The sequence below is a fragment of the Mesocricetus auratus genome, unplaced genomic scaffold (assembly GCF_017639785.1).
Source record: "Mesocricetus auratus isolate SY011 unplaced genomic scaffold, BCM_Maur_2.0 Super-Scaffold_4256, whole genome shotgun sequence".
In the NCBI taxonomy this organism is placed as follows: Eukaryota; Metazoa; Chordata; class Mammalia; order Rodentia; family Cricetidae; genus Mesocricetus; species Mesocricetus auratus.
The window spans coordinates 4118029-4134603 of record NW_024429182.1 but is presented as its reverse complement, the minus strand read 5'-3'; the positions used below and the strand labels follow the sequence as shown (position 1 = coordinate 4134603).

Genomic DNA, 16575 nt, shown 5'->3' with positions numbered 1-16575 from the left:
TTCCAGGTCAGCCTGGTTTACACAGTGAGTTCCAGGATAGTCAGGGCTACACAGTGTGAACCTGTCTCAAAAACAAAACAAAACAAAAGCCTAATGATTTGACCCATGAGACACTGCCAACCAACAGCCTACAGTGAAGATAATGCTTCATCTTCAGAATGAGGCTGTCCTGCTGCGTTGGCTAGGCTGGTCTTGAATGCCTGAGCTCAAGCAACCCTTCCCCCTTCCGCCTTCTGAGTGCTGGGACTGCGGGTACAATACCTCAGTGCCCAGCTATAAGAGGTCACCTGAAGCACATCGATGCAATCACCTGCATTCCCCAATCGGCTTTTTTCCTTCCAAGAAACTCCCTGTCCCTTCCCCACTGTCTGGAGGTCCAGGTCCCTTCATCAGGCATGAGGTACAGCCACGTAACGACTGTCACAGAGGATACGAATAAAGTTTCACTACTCTGCTGCGCTCTAACCAAGAATGAAAAGACAGCAAGAGGAGACACGTTGGGAAGGGGCTATTTTAAGACCTTGTACCACTTGGGACCAGAAAAGCTGTCAGAAGCTTCCCCAGCAAAAGCCAGCATTTTTTTTTTCTGTTGGAGGGAGCCAGAGGCTTGGGAAAGACGGCCACTTACTTGCAGATGGTGCAGGCAAAGCAGTTGGGATGGTACGTCTTGCCCAGGGCAGTGACTACCTCGCCCTCCACGAACTCCCCACAGCCATGGCACCGTGTCCCGTACATCCTCTGGTAGTCCAGGGTGCACAGATAGTCCCCGTTCTTTATGAAGAAGCCTCCTTGGGCGAGGTCGCAGCCGCACACTGTAGAAAGATAAGTTTACAACTGGTCATCGCCTGCCAAACTTCTGGGCAGCATTTGCCTTCTGCCAGATGCTGGAGGCTCCCTGTGCTCTCAGTGGTGTTTGGAGACAGGGCAGGGGACTGGCACAAAGAGCTATTTATTATCAGGCCCTGCTGTCCCCTCCTCCCCTAGAAGCTATGCAATATCTCACACAAGTACAATCCACTGGCTGGGTCTCCATGGTCTCGGCGGTATGTCTAAATTCAGCGGCAATCAGTCAGTCTTTGATGGAAAGATACGCTGCCTTCGGGCTTCCTCAGATGCCAACCAAGGCGTCCCCGGCAGTGCTATTAGGGGAAGGTGCCCACAGCTTGTCCACATGGATACCTGATTTGGGCCAAGATCGCTGAGTAATAAATTCCTGCTGTAGCAACAGCAACAGATGAAGTTTCCAGAGACTGTTTTCTCACAAACCTACTAGGCAGCCAGGGCTTGAACTGGCTCTTTGTATGGCAAATAGGACGCACGGCTCATACGTATGTCATGCATGGGGGATGAAAATGGGCAGGTGACAGAGGGACAGGAAAGGGGACAAGTCCAACAGAAAGGGTCATTTGTGATCTCAGGACACACAAAAAAAGGACACTTTGTTGAGCCTGGGTTTTGGCACCAGCTGCGCATGACAGACGTGACATAGACAGAGTGGATTCCAGGGACCCGGGACTAGTCTGCATGTTCAGACAAAACCCGAGCTGGCCACAACTTGCCCACAAACTAAGCAGCTCCCTAATAACAGTGATCTCCTGCCAGATGCTGAGAAGTCACAGCTACAGCTGGACCCCTCCACCCTCAGCCTCTGCACTCAAGCTCAGGTGACTGCCACACAAGGCAGGGAAACATCTAAAATCCTTTCTGATCGTCTGTAACCAGCTGGAACAGACCCTAGGGCAGGGGGAAAGTGAGCTCGGTCACCAAGTTGCTCTCCTAGGGATCTGGGAGGACACAGGACCACACTGATAAATTCCCATGACTCATTGACAGTCTTAATATAGTGGCAGTGCAAAAAAGAAAATGGAAGCAATGAAACTCTTCTGAACATCAGGCAGAGGCAGGCGGATCTCCATGAGTTCAAGGCCAGCCTAATCAACGGAGTGAGTTCTGGGGCATCTCGGGCTACAAAGAGAAACCCTGTCTCAAAGCTGCGTCGTCCCCCCACATTTATGAACATGTTAGGACTAAAATCAGTTCAAAATCAAATGAGCAGTGAGTCTGAGGTGGCAGTCGCCCTCGGTGCAGTGTGAGACTTCCCTGAAGCCTTGACTCTGAACAGACATGCGCCCTTTGCCCTGAGCCTGCCCTCATCCAAACAGGACAAATGCACACACTGTTTACAATTTAATAAAGCTTGCCCGGGGACCAGAATGCAAAGCCAGCCACACTAGTTAGCCACAGAAGCTGGACAGTGGTGGTGCATCCTTTAGTGCCTGGACTCAGGAGACAGAGGCAGATGGATCTCTGTGAGTTCAAGGCCACCCTGGGCTGCACGAGAGTGAATCAGTCTAAAGGAGAAACAGAGCTCACACCTTTAATCCCAGCACTAGGGAGGTACATAAGGAAGAAGCCAAGGGTCTCATGTGAGATTCAGTTTCCAGTCACAGGAAGACAGGATCTCCATTTCAGCCTTGGTAGAGGTAGGAGCTACTGGCTGGCTGCTTTGCTTCTCTGATCTTCAGCTTGAACCCCAGTATCTGTCTCTGGGTTTTTATTATTTGTGCTATAGCAGCATACTGAGTGACACACCTCCACTCAGGTTCACAACTACTGTGTGCTAGGGATTGCAGTGGGTTTTTTTTTCTGTCCGTGCAATGCTTTCTGCTCTTACAGAAACATATAATGGTTTAATAATGGAAACAAAGACATTTTCCTACTGTCACTGTTCAGCATGTATCAAATTAGTGTATCTTCAGATTGAACTGTTTTAGGATGTTTGATTTTTTTTTTAAGTTCCTGATTTAGTCACTGACTAGATTTTCACAAGGAACAACCATTAAATAAATTTTGGCTTGACATCAGGACAGAATTTCCAGTAACTTCTGAGATGGCTGTAAACATCTGCCATTTTGTACTATGTATTTATACAAACATGGCTTTCTCAGCACTGATGATTATAAAATCAAAATATTGATGAACACTGAAGATGCTTTTTGGTATTGCAGCTCAAATATTCAGCTGATGCCTAATTCTTTATGTAAAAAACAAACAAGCATACTATCCTACTAGTATACAAATTCACCTTAGATTTCAATAAATGGTAGAAAATACATGTACAACAATTTGTTTAAGCTGTATTTCTTTAAGATTTTTTACCAGTAAATGTCTGGCTTATATACTTATTTTAAATACTTAGCTACTCAGAGTGGCATACAAATTTCCTAGGTGTTAAGGGTTTAGGGTAGAGAAAGGTTCTAACACAGCAGTGTTAGCACAGTGAGGTCATGGCCTCAGGAACTCCCCGCTACCTCCATCCGTAGAACTCTGGGAGTCAGGATGACACAAGCTTTCCATGAGGACTCACTGGCCCGTGTTTAGACCAAAGCTCCACAGCTCTGGCTTCCTTCTTGAAAATTGTAACTAAGTAACGTAAGTTGGGACCGTTGGTTTTGCTGGAAACCAGCCACCCTATAAAGAATGCTATGATCATCAGTTCTCAGAAGGGCTTTCTCCTCCTGTAACTGTCAGCATCTCTTCCTGCGTTCAGGGTCCTCTCACACCAGGCACTCAAGGACTAGTCCAGCTCTGACCACAGATTGTCACAGCGGGGGTGGGGTTGGTAGGAGTCATCACAGAACACTCTGGAAGTCCTCGTGAGTCATCTCACAGGAATGCACCTTCAAGATGACAGAGTCTTAATCTATACTCCTCTGGTTCTTTTCTTCAGGAAGCTGCAAGCATGGTCTAATATTGATGATACAGAGTATAATTCAGGATAATTAAGTTGAATCCTGTCTCATACTTGGCAAGTTCCCACCAATTTCACTCCTGGGAGTCATCGGCAAATTGGATGACTCATTTGTTCCTTTAAAACTATTTCTCGTAGCTGTGAGAAGTGGCAAACGATGTACTGAGTCTCTACATTCTCTTTGCTCTCATCCAGTCACCTGGGCTGGGGATAAAAACCGCAGCGGCTTCATGAACAGACCAAGGCGGCCCTCAGGCTAACACAGACCACACACAGCCCGTTTCGGAGCTAAACCGAGTCCTCTAAAAGTCCATTCTGCTTATTGCTCCCTTGGGTGCATCTGTGCAGGCTGCCTCACAGGGTTTTATGAAATTGACACAGGCTCTCTTTAATTAAACTGCAATCCCAAGAACCTAACACAGCCTTACAAAGTGACTTTGCCACACGGTTGAGAGTCGGCAAGCTGTGCCCTGTTGGGATTCCATTTGGCTTCTCTCTAAAATTCAAAGCCAAGCCAGCTTACCCAACAACTATAGCATTACTTATGATAGTTTAGATAATAAGACAAATTGTTTAAAAGGGGCAAGAGTCTCCAGCACACATACCAGGGAGTGACGGGGAAAGTCCGTGCAGCTGAACTTAGAAGCCACTTAACACGGCATCACCTAAGCCTAGAATGGTGGCGATATAATTGGAACCTCTTTTTTTTAAAATCTCCTCCTCCTCCCTCTGTTGTCTCCTCCTCAAGGACCCTAAGCACAGGGAACTCCCAGACACCAACTCCTTCCCCACAATGCCTCCCTGGGAACAGACCTCCTCCTACTTCAACTTCCATCCTTGAGCAAAGGATTCTCAACCAGTGATCTCTGTCCCCGATGCTGCGACCCTTTAATACAGTTCCTCCTGTTGTGGTGACCCCAACCATAACACTATGTCCATTCATAACTGTAAATTAACTACGGTTATGAATTGTAATGCAAACATCTGATATTCAGGATATCTGACATGCGACCCCCAGTGGCAGGGTCGTTTGCAAAGGGGTCTTGGCCCGCAGGTTGAGAACCGCCGGTCGGGTCGATAGTGTGTCCTGCAAGCTTGAGACCGTGGCTGTAACTGAGCAGGGGACAGACAGCATGCCCTCCTGAAATGCAGCCTCTTCCAGCAGCCCCATCCTCTGGGCTCCTCTGTGATAATTCCACCCCCCTCCAAAAGGCTCCTGAGAGAGGCTTGTTTCCCCGCCTCAGATCTCTGACAACATCCATTCTCTCACTCGTACACCAGCATTTTCAGGCGGCCAGGCTAGTGCCTCAGCAAACGTCTTTGGGGATCCATCCCTCCCCATAACATCTTGCTTTGGCGTTGCCCCTCCTACAGGGAAGCAATTTTATTAAAATGGTGCTGTGTCGCCAGGAAAAGAATTCACTGAAGAACCCAGGGCAGTCTGGATTCCAATCAGTGGAGCAGACAGACGAACAAATCATGGTTTGGTGAGTCAGCAGGGCTGGCACTACGGTGGGCTAGACCAGTCATCACTGGCGATTTATCACCAAGCGAGAACAAAGGTCATTGAGTAAAGAATTTTACACACGCTTTTAAAGACACCAAGAGAGGGCTCACGAAACAGGACTATTAAGTTGACTCTCAGAAAAGGGGAGAAGAATTGACTTTTATACTCTTGTCAATCAGCTCACTTAAAAAAATTTCCTTTTAGGTGTGATAACAGGCACAGAACATCTGATTACCATCTTAGTCATTTTTAATTGGACAGTTCTGAGGCATGTGTACGGATGTACACAGAGTGGTAGTCTACAGTTCATTGGTGTATGTGGATCCACACAGTTGTGGTAGTGATATACCATCCACCCACAGGATTCAAAGAATGGAGCTTTTTTTGAAAAGCTGGAACTCGGCATCCATGAAGCAAGAACTCCTTTCCCGGGTCCCTCCACTTTCCCAGACACCCCCCCCAATTCTGCTTCCTTCCCGGTGAACCTAACTTCTCAAAGCACCCCCACATCAGTGGAAGCTCACATTTAAGATAACAACGTATTAAAAACATGGAGCAAGGGCTGGGGAAGACAGCGCAGTCATTAAAAACTCCGCCCACTCTGCTAGAGGACCCAAGTTCAATTCCCAGCGCTCACACGATACCTCACAGCCATCTATAACTACAGTTGTGGGGGATCCAATGATCTCTTCTGGTCTCTGCAGGCACCAGGCACACACGTAGCACACAGACACATACACAGGCAAAACGCCCCACACATAAAGTGAAACTAAAATAATGTTTACATAATTAGGAGGAGCTGGGGTCAGGGCTGAAGAGAGAGCTCAGTGGCTAAGAGCACTTACTTCTCTTTCAGAGGCTCCAATTGGGGTCCCAGACATGACACAAGGGCTGACATCATCTGTAACTCTGGCTCCTGGGGACTGGATACCTTCTTCTGGTCTCCATGGGTGCTATACCCTTGTGGTGCACATACCTACACATAGTTCTACACCCATGTGGTGCACATACATACTCATAGGTGCTATACCCACGTGGTACACATACATACACATAGGCAAACACTCACACCTGTAAAGCAAAAACAAATCTCTAAAAGAAACTATCCGAAACTTGGTCACAAAGAAAAGGGAAAAAGTCACACTCTTTCATTAACTAGCAGCTCACAGGGTCATTTCACCATTCAGGAACCGGATGTGTGTTTGACAAGGGCTTTAGTGTTGTTTACAGGCCCAGACTTTGGATTCATGGCCTTGTCCATCCAGAGGCGAGTCACGTGATCTTCACTTGGTTTTATGGTTCTGATGGGGTCTGGCCAGCCCTCCCCCTGCCCTGCAGGTGTCTGTGACAGTCTGTTTGGAAGGCCTGCACTCCCGGGCCTTTAGTTCTCCTAGTAAGCAGCTTCACCATGCTGCAAGGTCCCTTACTAATGAATGGTACGCGGCCTTGACACACTCATCCTGTGTTTGCAGGACAGTCGCAGACATGGCACTCCGGCTCAGACATTGCTCTTTCTCCCCAGAGTTTCTGAAAGTGAATATTAAGTGAATTTAGAAGAATTTTAAAACATTTTATTACTTCATTATTTTAAAAAAATGTGTGTGCATCAATTGTGTGCATATGTGTGCATATGTGTGCATGCCAAGTATATGGGTACTCACAGGGGCCAGAGAGTTTGGTCCCTCAGATCTGGAGTCGCAGGCAGTTGGGAGCCTTCTGACAGGGAAGCTGGGAACAGAACATGAGTCCCCTGGAAGGACATCAAGGGCTCTAAACCGTTGGGCCATCTCTCCAGGCCCATTACCACTGTTTTATTATTCTGTGTACATACACATACCGCAGCATGTGTGCAGGTCAGCAATGTGGGAGAGTTGGCTCTCTCCCTCCACCGGATCCTGAGGCTCAAACCGCAGGTCCTTTTAACTCCGAGTCGCCTCACCGGCCCTTGAATATTTTGCTTTTAAAGGAAATCACAGGGTAAATGTTCTACATCTTCATGATTGCAAAATCCCAGGTGGTTAAATTCGATGGAAATATGTATATTGCCCCAACTTTCACATAATTCCAAGGAAAAATCAGATTCCCCTCACTAAAAACCCCAGGCCGCCAGCCCAGAGGCTGGGCTCGCCGCCTTCTCCTCCAGGATCAGTTATTAAAGCACTCCTCAGCGTCAGTCTTCCTGGACCCTGCCCTGCACCACCACCTCTATCTCTAACATGGTTACAAACAGCCCTGTGTTGATGCTATCCACCTGAATTCACTCTACAAACCTCCAAGTAAATTCACTGGTCAAGTGGGAATATGTACAACCGAGAATTTTTACATAAAAGCTGTGAAATGATCACAGGCACATTTTTTTATGAAAAAGCTTAAGTCTTAAAATAACAAATGAGCAGCAGCAGCCTGGGCTGTAAAAACACCATGGGACGGGAGGGGAACACGGTGTGGGGGCGTCAGACCCGGTGGATAGCAGGGCTGTGCCTCAGTGGCCTGAGCGGGGCTGCAGGAGCATCTCCAGCCTTCCCAGGGCAGCAGCTCCACCGGGTGCCACAGCAAACCCATCCCTTGACCTTCGTCCAGCCCGTCAGTACTGCCAAGTGAAAAGGGGTCAGACTTTAAACCTGCCTGAAGATGGGTTCAGGTTGGGGGCAGCAGGCTGAAGACAATTCCTCCATCTGCATCTGCGGCTGCCACTCCGCAGGCTGCAGATTGCACGTGAGCCTGGCCGGTTCATAGCCCTAAGAGGAAACCCGGGAAAACACCATCCCTAGGGGCTTTAACGGGGGACCAACAGCCTTCAGTGGGTGGGTCCTCTCTTTACTTTCTAGGGAAGACGCTGTCTGTCTAGTCAGCCCATCGCAGGACATGGAGAGCTGGGTCTGTAGCTCAGTGGCAGAGCTCTTGCCTAGTATATGTGAGACCTTAGGTTCAACATCCAATTCTACACCCCCCCCCAAAAGACATCACAGAATGTGATGGTCCTGGACACACAGGGACATAGGGACACACGGCCTCAGTTGCTGTCTCCTTTGTGAACACGCAGGCTGCGTGCTCCGGAATGCCACTTTTCCCGTGTTGAGGTCACAGTCTGTCCTACCCTTCCAGGCACAATGCGCCACTGCTTTCTAGGCCTTCCATGCTCTGGAGACTCACATGTGACGGAGGCAGGGAACAACGGGCCCCTCCCACACATCACTCTTGGATTACCGGTTGAGAACGCCAAATGTTTCCTGTCCTCTTTACCCGCCTACTTCAATCGCATGTTTGTTTGCTTTCATCGTTTGCTTTTGGGGGATAGAGTCTCCCCCTACACAGTCCGCACCGGCCTTGGTTTCTCTGCGTAGCCCTGGTGGTCCTAGAGCTCACACCCATTCCTCCGCCTCAGCCATGCGCAGCCACACCCAGATTTCCCTCCCCTTTGTCTTGCTGTGTGTGGCGCACATGCAGACACGTGTGTGCGTGCAAGCACAAACTTCTGAGACCAGAGGAGGGTGCCCGGGGTCCTGCTCCATCACCCCCCATCCTACTCCTCGAGACAGGGGTCTCTGGCTGAACGGAGCTAGGGGTGGCAGCCAGCTGGCCTGATGGTGCTCCTGTGTCTACTCTCAGGGTGCTGGGGTCACAGGCACGCATGGTCACGTGGATGCTGAGGGTCAAACTCAGGCCCTAAGTCCTGCACGGGAAAACACTTGGCTGTAGAAACATCTTCCCAGCCCCTCTAGGGGGCGGCTTCTTTACATTTTTCCCCCTCACCATTTTCTCTTTATCAGGAAGATAAAAGCAGCTCCTAAGGGTTCTCCCACCTCGCTGGCTGGACGCAGAGCCTCGGAAGGGCCATCGCTGTATAGCTCAGAGCTCAGAATAGCTGTGCAACACCCACCAACAATGACGTGCGGGGGCGGCTTCTGCCAGAAATAACTTCTGCAAACGCCTGGACTCGAATGCTAAAAGCCTCAAAAACCGGACTGCAGCCGCTTTTCGTTGACTTCTAAATTCATGTCGAAATCAACAGTCATTTAACAAGGTTACAAGATGCTTACAAGGTCAGCCACAGTAGGATGGGCTCCAAGGCAGTGCTTTTGGGGGCTTCTTGTTAATTCAGAGTCTGGCTATGTGACCACGAGAGTCCCGGTTAGAAGGGGCACCTTCGGAACCTCTGTTTATTAAGGAATCGAAAATGTTGACGACACAGTACTACTTTAGAATCTGTTGCAGAATTCCACATGCACACAAAACTGCTGATGAGCAGCTCAAGAAACAAAGATGCCGCCTGAAGCTCAAAAACTGTAGCAGAAATTAGCTTTAACTGAAGCTCTAGGACCAAAAACAAGCACAGGAAACAAACACACGGATGGGTGGGACTACAGATTGACTGTGGGGTGCTTTCTACACACACACACACGCACGCGCACACACACATGCACGCACGCGCGCGCGCGCGCGCACACACGAGGCCCTTGTTCTGATACTGAACACTAAAGGGGAGAGGGTATGAGAGAGGGAGGGGGAGGAGGGGGAAGGAGGGGAAGGGCAGGGGACGGAGGGGGAGGGAAGGAGGGAGGCTCTCTATGTTTAAAATGGCCAACCTTGCTTATGTCCATGATTTAAATCTCACAGCTGGCTACACCTAGGAATATTGGACCAGCAGGCAAACGTCATTTAAGGCCTGTGTCCCTCCTGTCCCTCCCCTTTTTCTGGCCCCACGCTGAGCTGCTGCATCTCTGCGTCCTCTGAAATCTGGTACATCAAGGAGAAAGTTCCATGTGTGTCTGAAAACTGACCCTACAGAAAAATGTAAGACCACAGACGCATGCCACTTGCACCAGCAAGGAGACGCGGTCTCACAGTCTATCAGACCTCCCAATGCACTCCTTCGAATTTATACCTGAAGAGTGACACTCACTTTGCTCTCCCATCTGTTTCTGTGGCCCTCCCCCACTCCCCCGGCCCCCCCACCAGCCCTTCTCTCTAGTCCAGTCCATCCTCCCTACATATCCCCCCCCCCCCCCCCGTGGATGCTGCTAGCCCCACCCAGCCTCAAGTGTGGTGGCCCATGCCTGCAACCCTGGGACTCAGGAGGGTGAGGTAAGAAAGGAGCAGAGAGGACAGGCTAGGTGAGCTACATAATGAATTCCACATCAGTCTGGGTTACAGAGTAAGACCCTGCCCACCCCGCTAAAAAATAAAAATGTTCATCAACGTAACTTTCCAGACTTCCATTTCATAGATTAAATATAAGTATAGCTATCTCTTAAATAACTAATAGAAATTTACTTTAAATAAAACTAACTAGCCGGGCGGTGGTGGCGCACAACTTTAATCCCAGCACTCAGGAGGCAGAGGCAGGCGGATCTCTGTGAGTTCGAGGCCAGGCTGGACTGACAGCCTCCAAAACAATACAGAGAAACCCTGTCTCATAAAACCAAAAAAAAAAAAAAACAAAAAAAACTAACTAAAAAACTAAATGCAAAAATGCTTAGTCTGTATAATCGAGCCTCCTTCCTTCTTCCAATGTTTGTGGCCTCCTCCCACGGAAAATCTTGCATTCTGTGAGTATACATTTCCACATGGAACAATGCTGATCTTAGAAACGTTTTACAAATCTTAAGACAGCAAAAAGTGCTGTTGGAGATGGGACATTCTCCTTGAGCCCTTTCCACAGAGCCTGACTTTTCAAAAGACTAACTCCTAAATAGATATTCTAACCCACCAGCTTACAGTTAATACTTTCTAATAGTTTTAGATAGACACTTCAGTGTGTGTGTGTGTTTGTGTATGTGTGTCTGTGCGTGTGTGTACATGCACACACACTTGTATGTATGTGAGTATAGTGTTTGTGTGTGTACATGTGTGTGCATGTGTGGGTGTACATGCTCACACACACTTGTATGTATGTGAGTATAGTGTATGTTTGTTTGTGTGTTCGTGTGTGTGCATGTGTGTATGATCATGTACACTTGTATGAATGTGAGTATAGTGCTTGTGTGTGAGCGTGTGCATGTATGTATGCTCATGCACACTTGTATGTATGTGAGTGTAGTGTTTGTGTGTGCATATGTGTGCACATGCGCACACGTGTGTGTGTGCATGCTCACAAACACACGTATGTGAGTATAGTGTTTGTGTATGCTCGTGTACACATGCCCAGGTCAGAGGAATACACTGAGCGTTCTGTTCTGCCATCTTACTCTTCCGAGTCAGAATCTCTCACTGCACCTGAAGCTGGGCTGGCAGCCAGCAAGCCAGGAACCCTCTGTCTCTCACTCACACAGTCCAGAAGCCACTGTCTTAGAGTTTCCACTGTGATGAGCATCGTCATCAAAATCAATGGGGGGGGAGGGTTAACTTCAGCCTATAACTCTCAAGTCGTACTCCACCACCAAGGGAAGTCAAGGCAGGGACTCAAGCAGGGCGGGACCCTGGAGGCAAAATTGATGCAGAGGCCATGGAGGGTGCTCCTTATGGGTTTGCTCTCTTCACTCAGCCTGCTTTCTTATATACCCCAGGACCCCCTGCCCCGCCCCCCAGGGGGTGATAGTCTTATACACCCCAGGACCCCCTGCCCCGCCCCCCAGGGGGGTGATAGTCTTATACACCCCAGGACCCCCTGCCCCGCCCCCCAGGGGGTGATAGTCTTATACACCCCAGGACCCCCTGCCCCGCCCCCCAGGGGTGATAGTCTTATATACCCCAGGACCTCCTGCCACGCCCCCCAGGGGGTGATAGTCTTATACACCCCAGGACCCCCTGCCCCCCCTAGGGGGGTGACAGTACCACCACCGTGGCCAGGCCTTTCATGTCCATCATTAGTTGAGACAACACCCCACAGACATGCCTATAGGACCAGTCTATAGAGATATTTCTCAGTTAAGAGTCCTTCTTCCCAAATGACCCTAGCTTATGTCAAGTTGACAAAATATTAGTCAGCACAGCCACAAATACACGTGGTCACATCTAGCCCTTTCTGAGGGTGCTGGGGTCTGAACTCAGCCCCCACATTTATGCAGCAAGGACTCTTACTCACTGAGTCACTTCTCTAGGCCCTTTATATATATGAACAGGAGATTTTTTAAAAGCTATCAAAATATCATTTTTCACATCCTCTAACCCATAACCAAGTGACAATTGTCTGCTGGAATGCCGTTCTATGGGAGGGTGTCTGCCATCACTACCCCGGGATACGCTATCTCCCACAGACAATCAGTGTTCCGAAATCTCAAATGACATAACTAAAAATAACATAGAAAACTAGCTCTGTTCCTTTGAAAAGAAATACAGCTATTATCATTAATGTTAAGGTGCCATCTTTTACTTTGAAGTTTTTATTACATTTATATTGTGTGTGTGTGTGTGAGAGAGAGAGAGAGAGAGAGAGAGAGAGAGAGAGAGAGAGAGAGAGAGAGAGAGAGAGAGCGCACATGTGTGGAGGTCAGAGTTCATCTTTTAGGAGTTGGTTCTCTCCTTCCACTATGTGGGTTCTGAGACTCTAACTTGGGTTCTCATGCTTTGTGGCAAGCTCCCTTACCCACTGAGCTATCTTACAGGTCCTAAAAAAACCATCTTTTAAAGGGTAAGAATGCTACAGTTTCCTTCATCCCTATTAGAAACTCGGTGCCAAAAATCGTTGTCTTTAACAACAGTAGTCACACCCCTGCCTTCCATGCCTCCTGTCAACACTGAATATGCATCCTCTCTCTGGTCCTGGAGGCTCACTAAGTTTGCTGGAACATGCACGCTTTGTGGACACCTCTTGTCCCTTCCTTAGCAACATCCCCAGACCACTGAGCTCTGCACCCGCCCTGCTTCCTGCCCTGGATACAGGCATTACGGTCTTGTTCCCTGTCAGACCCCCGGTTTTCCCAGGCTTATGGCACCTCGTAGGACTGTTGTGGTCGGATGTCAGCTGCTGCTGGTGCTGTGTAAGACTGTGGAACCTGGAGGAGGTCCAGCCTCACTGGAGAGAGTGAGCTTCTAGGGCGTGACCCTGAGGTTGTATAGCTTGGGCCCCTGCTTCTCGTCTGGTTTCCATGGATGCCGTAAGCGGCTGCCTCATGTTCCTGTCACCTTCCCCTTGCTGTGATGGCCTGTAGCCCTTCTCTGTGGGGCACTCAGTGATGACAACAAGAAGAGTAACTGCTGTAAGTGTCCTTTAACCCTCTGTAGCCCAGAAAGGTGGCCTGATAGGAGAGATACTGTGTTTCACACTGCCAGGGTGTGAAGGTCTCAAGTTTCAATATTCCCAGGCCTTCTTATGCAAAAATGAAGCAATCTTTAGTGAAAAAGAAAAGTAGGAAGGAAGAAAGGAAGAAAGGAAGGAAGGAAGGAAGGAAGGAAGGAAGGAAGGAAGGAAGGAAGGAAGGCCAATCCGCTCTTTGTAGCTTCCGTTTTGGTGTTTTTGCTGTTGTTTTGCTTTTTCATGGCAGCTCAAACTTTTCCCCGTGGAGGTGGCCGTGATGGAGGAAACTTCTTGACCATCTGTCCCTCCCCTTGCCACAAACATGCAAAGCCTCTGTTTCCTTCCCAGAGAAGGATGAATAAGCAGTGCTTCTCACTTCTCTCTTCCATTATATACAGTCCAGGATCCAAGAAATGGTGCCACCCGCCATGGGTGAGTCTTTCCCATCTCACTTAAATGCAATCAAGGTAATCAATCGGTTATCAATCAAGATAATTTCCCAGAGGCATGCTTTCACGCCCATTCCCAGGCCACTCCAGGTCAGCTCTACTCCCCTGTCGCATCTCTACCCCTCAGTATCGCAAAGGCTTCCACTTTAAACCATAACCTTTCACCTCCTGTGCCCAGGCCTCATGACCATGTTAATGTAAAGAGAACCATCACTCTGTTTCCAGATTGAGAACATGACATGACCGACAGCTTCAAACTCCTGCTGCCATGACCTCCCCAGCATACTGGATGGGCCTTGAAATTTGAGTCAAAATAAATCCTTTCTCCTCCAAGTTGCTTTTGTCAGGGTATTTTCACAACAAGAAACCCAAGACAGCCTGAGTGCTGTGAGCATATGTCTCTCATATAACTCCCGCCATCGTCCCTTGGATTTACCCATCACTATGGTTAAGTGGTATCTGCACGATCAAGTGAATTTCTGATTAACACCCCTGTGAAGGCACGGACAGGTGCTAACTAATATGTGCCACTTAGTCACGTAGAACTTATCTTTGGGTGTCTGAGCAGTCTAAGAGCATTCGTTGAATGAACAAATGCTGCCATTTGTGATCAGGAGTCATAAATGCTGATCGAATAGTCCAAGGTCTCCCATCACTGCTAATCACTTTCCATCCTGAACTTGTGGTAGATGAATGATTGATTATGAATCCTGGAACTGCAGCCGTCTGGAGTCGTAGCGAGTAGCTGTAAAATGTCCCCGAGGAACCCTCGTCTGATTTTTTTCAGCATCATTTTCTGGCAATGCACTAAAAGTGGACAAGCCACTATAGGGGACAATGAGTGGAGGTATGAGTGACACGCCCGCTCACAGCAGTGGCTGCAGTGTGGTAACAGGAGCTCACAGCAACGGCTGTGATGTGTGGATCTTTACAGCTGGACCCTGGTGCCACGGATGTCCCTAGCTCTTTGATATCCACCTAAGATAAACCCAGCACTGCTGTGGAACAATCTTTGTACACTGCACATATGTATTACCCTCATTGGTTAATAAAGAGCTGACTGGGCTTTAGCTAGGCAGGAAGGGATTGAACAGGAGAGCCAGACTAGGAGGATGCTGGGAAGAAGAAGGGCGGAGTCCGGGGAGTCGCCAGCCAGATGCAAGGGAAGCAGATGTGTAGAAAATGAGGTAAGGAGCCATGAGCCACGTGGTAGAACTTAGATAATGAATACAGGTTAATTTAAGGTGTAAGAGCAGGCTAGTAACAAGCCTGAGCTATGAGCCAATCATTTAGAATTAATATTGAGTCTCTGTGTGATTATTTGGGAGCTGGCCGGTGGTCCCCTGATGAAAAACTCCACTTGCATGGCACTTTCCATCAAGGATGAAATCACATTTGTCCTAAACCACACATAGGCTCATTTTTCCTCTCCAATTGCAGAGACTCTATTGTTCTCACAACCTTAAAGGACTGTGGTTTGGTCTGCATGTCACTCAACAAACTATACCTGTGCAACCCAAGATCAGCCTGACTCTTTTCTGGCTGAGACAGCCTTGCAGCCTGTACCACAAATGGGACTGGGAAATCCTAGGGCAGCTCTGTGGGAGGGAATTCTGGGTCCTGGCTTCTTCTGATGCCGTGAGAAATCACGAGCACATCTGGGCACCCTGGCCTCTTCTGCCTCTGTGTTAGTTACCAAGCATGTGCCCGTCTCCCCTTGGCAGGTCATCTCAGACCTGAATTCTAGATTGCATGAGGCTGTTATGAGCATGAGAAGTAATAATGCTAGGAAATTTCCTAGGCTTCCAGGGCCATGATGATGCTTATTAAGCAACTGAAATGTGTTTTTTTATTATTTTTTTCATGAACTTTCATTTTCTCCCCTCTACCACTCTACCGATTTAAACTACTAGTTTTTGGCTCGGGAAGGCCTGCTGTGAAGACACATACTCCAGGAGCTGGTTAGAAATACCAACAGCAGCAGAGGGGCTGATGAGCAAGGCTGCGGGAAAAGGCCAGAGGCCGACTGGTCTACCAGAACTAGGGGTGCTCAGGGAGGGTCACACAAGAAGCCATGCTCTGAGGAGTTAGGGTCAAACCCATCTCCAGGAGCTTTCAGACTGTGTGACACAGGGGACCTCCTAATGCACAACTTTGATGGGTTCTCCCAGATCCTCTCTGAAGGTTCAGCTGCTTGTAATATCCATTAACCAGGTTCTAGAAACTTCCAGGCACAACAGAAAACTACCTGCAGAGCCTAGATTCATCATAAACACCCTTTTCTGGTTTTCGCGGCCAACAGTGACTCTCAAAGGGAAAGGCTGAAGGCAATAATATTCGGGACATCGAAGATTATCTAAATGCCACTTGATCACTTAGGATCAAGTCCACATCAAGTCCTTCTTTTTGTACTTAAATGTGGACAAAAAGTTCTGAGGTCTTGGCAGATTGTTCGTTTTTTTTTTTTCTCATTTGGTATAAAATGTTTCACTATACATAATCGAAATCCTTGCTTTGAGCATAGAGGGTTGGCCCCCCAGGAGCCCCGAGGCTCTCTTCCGGTCTCCATGGCACCAACATACATGTGCCATATGCTCATACAGACATACACAATAATAAAAAAATAAGAACAAAATCTAAAATCCTTGCAGTGAACAAAATAAGGGGAGAAAAATACCCCAGGTCCAGCCAG

At 48.3% G+C, this 16575-nt stretch overlaps 1 protein-coding gene across 1 annotated transcript in view; it reads right to left on the bottom strand.

The window, feature by feature from the left end:
- Positions 1-16575, bottom strand: part of Ablim1 (actin binding LIM protein 1) — a 144365-nt gene that overhangs the window by 110073 nt on the left and 17717 nt on the right. The window contains 1 exon segment of the mRNA XM_040742308.1: positions 629-812. Within this exon segment, the coding sequence (XP_040598242.1) occupies positions 629-735 (107 nt within the window). The 5' untranslated portion in view covers positions 736-812.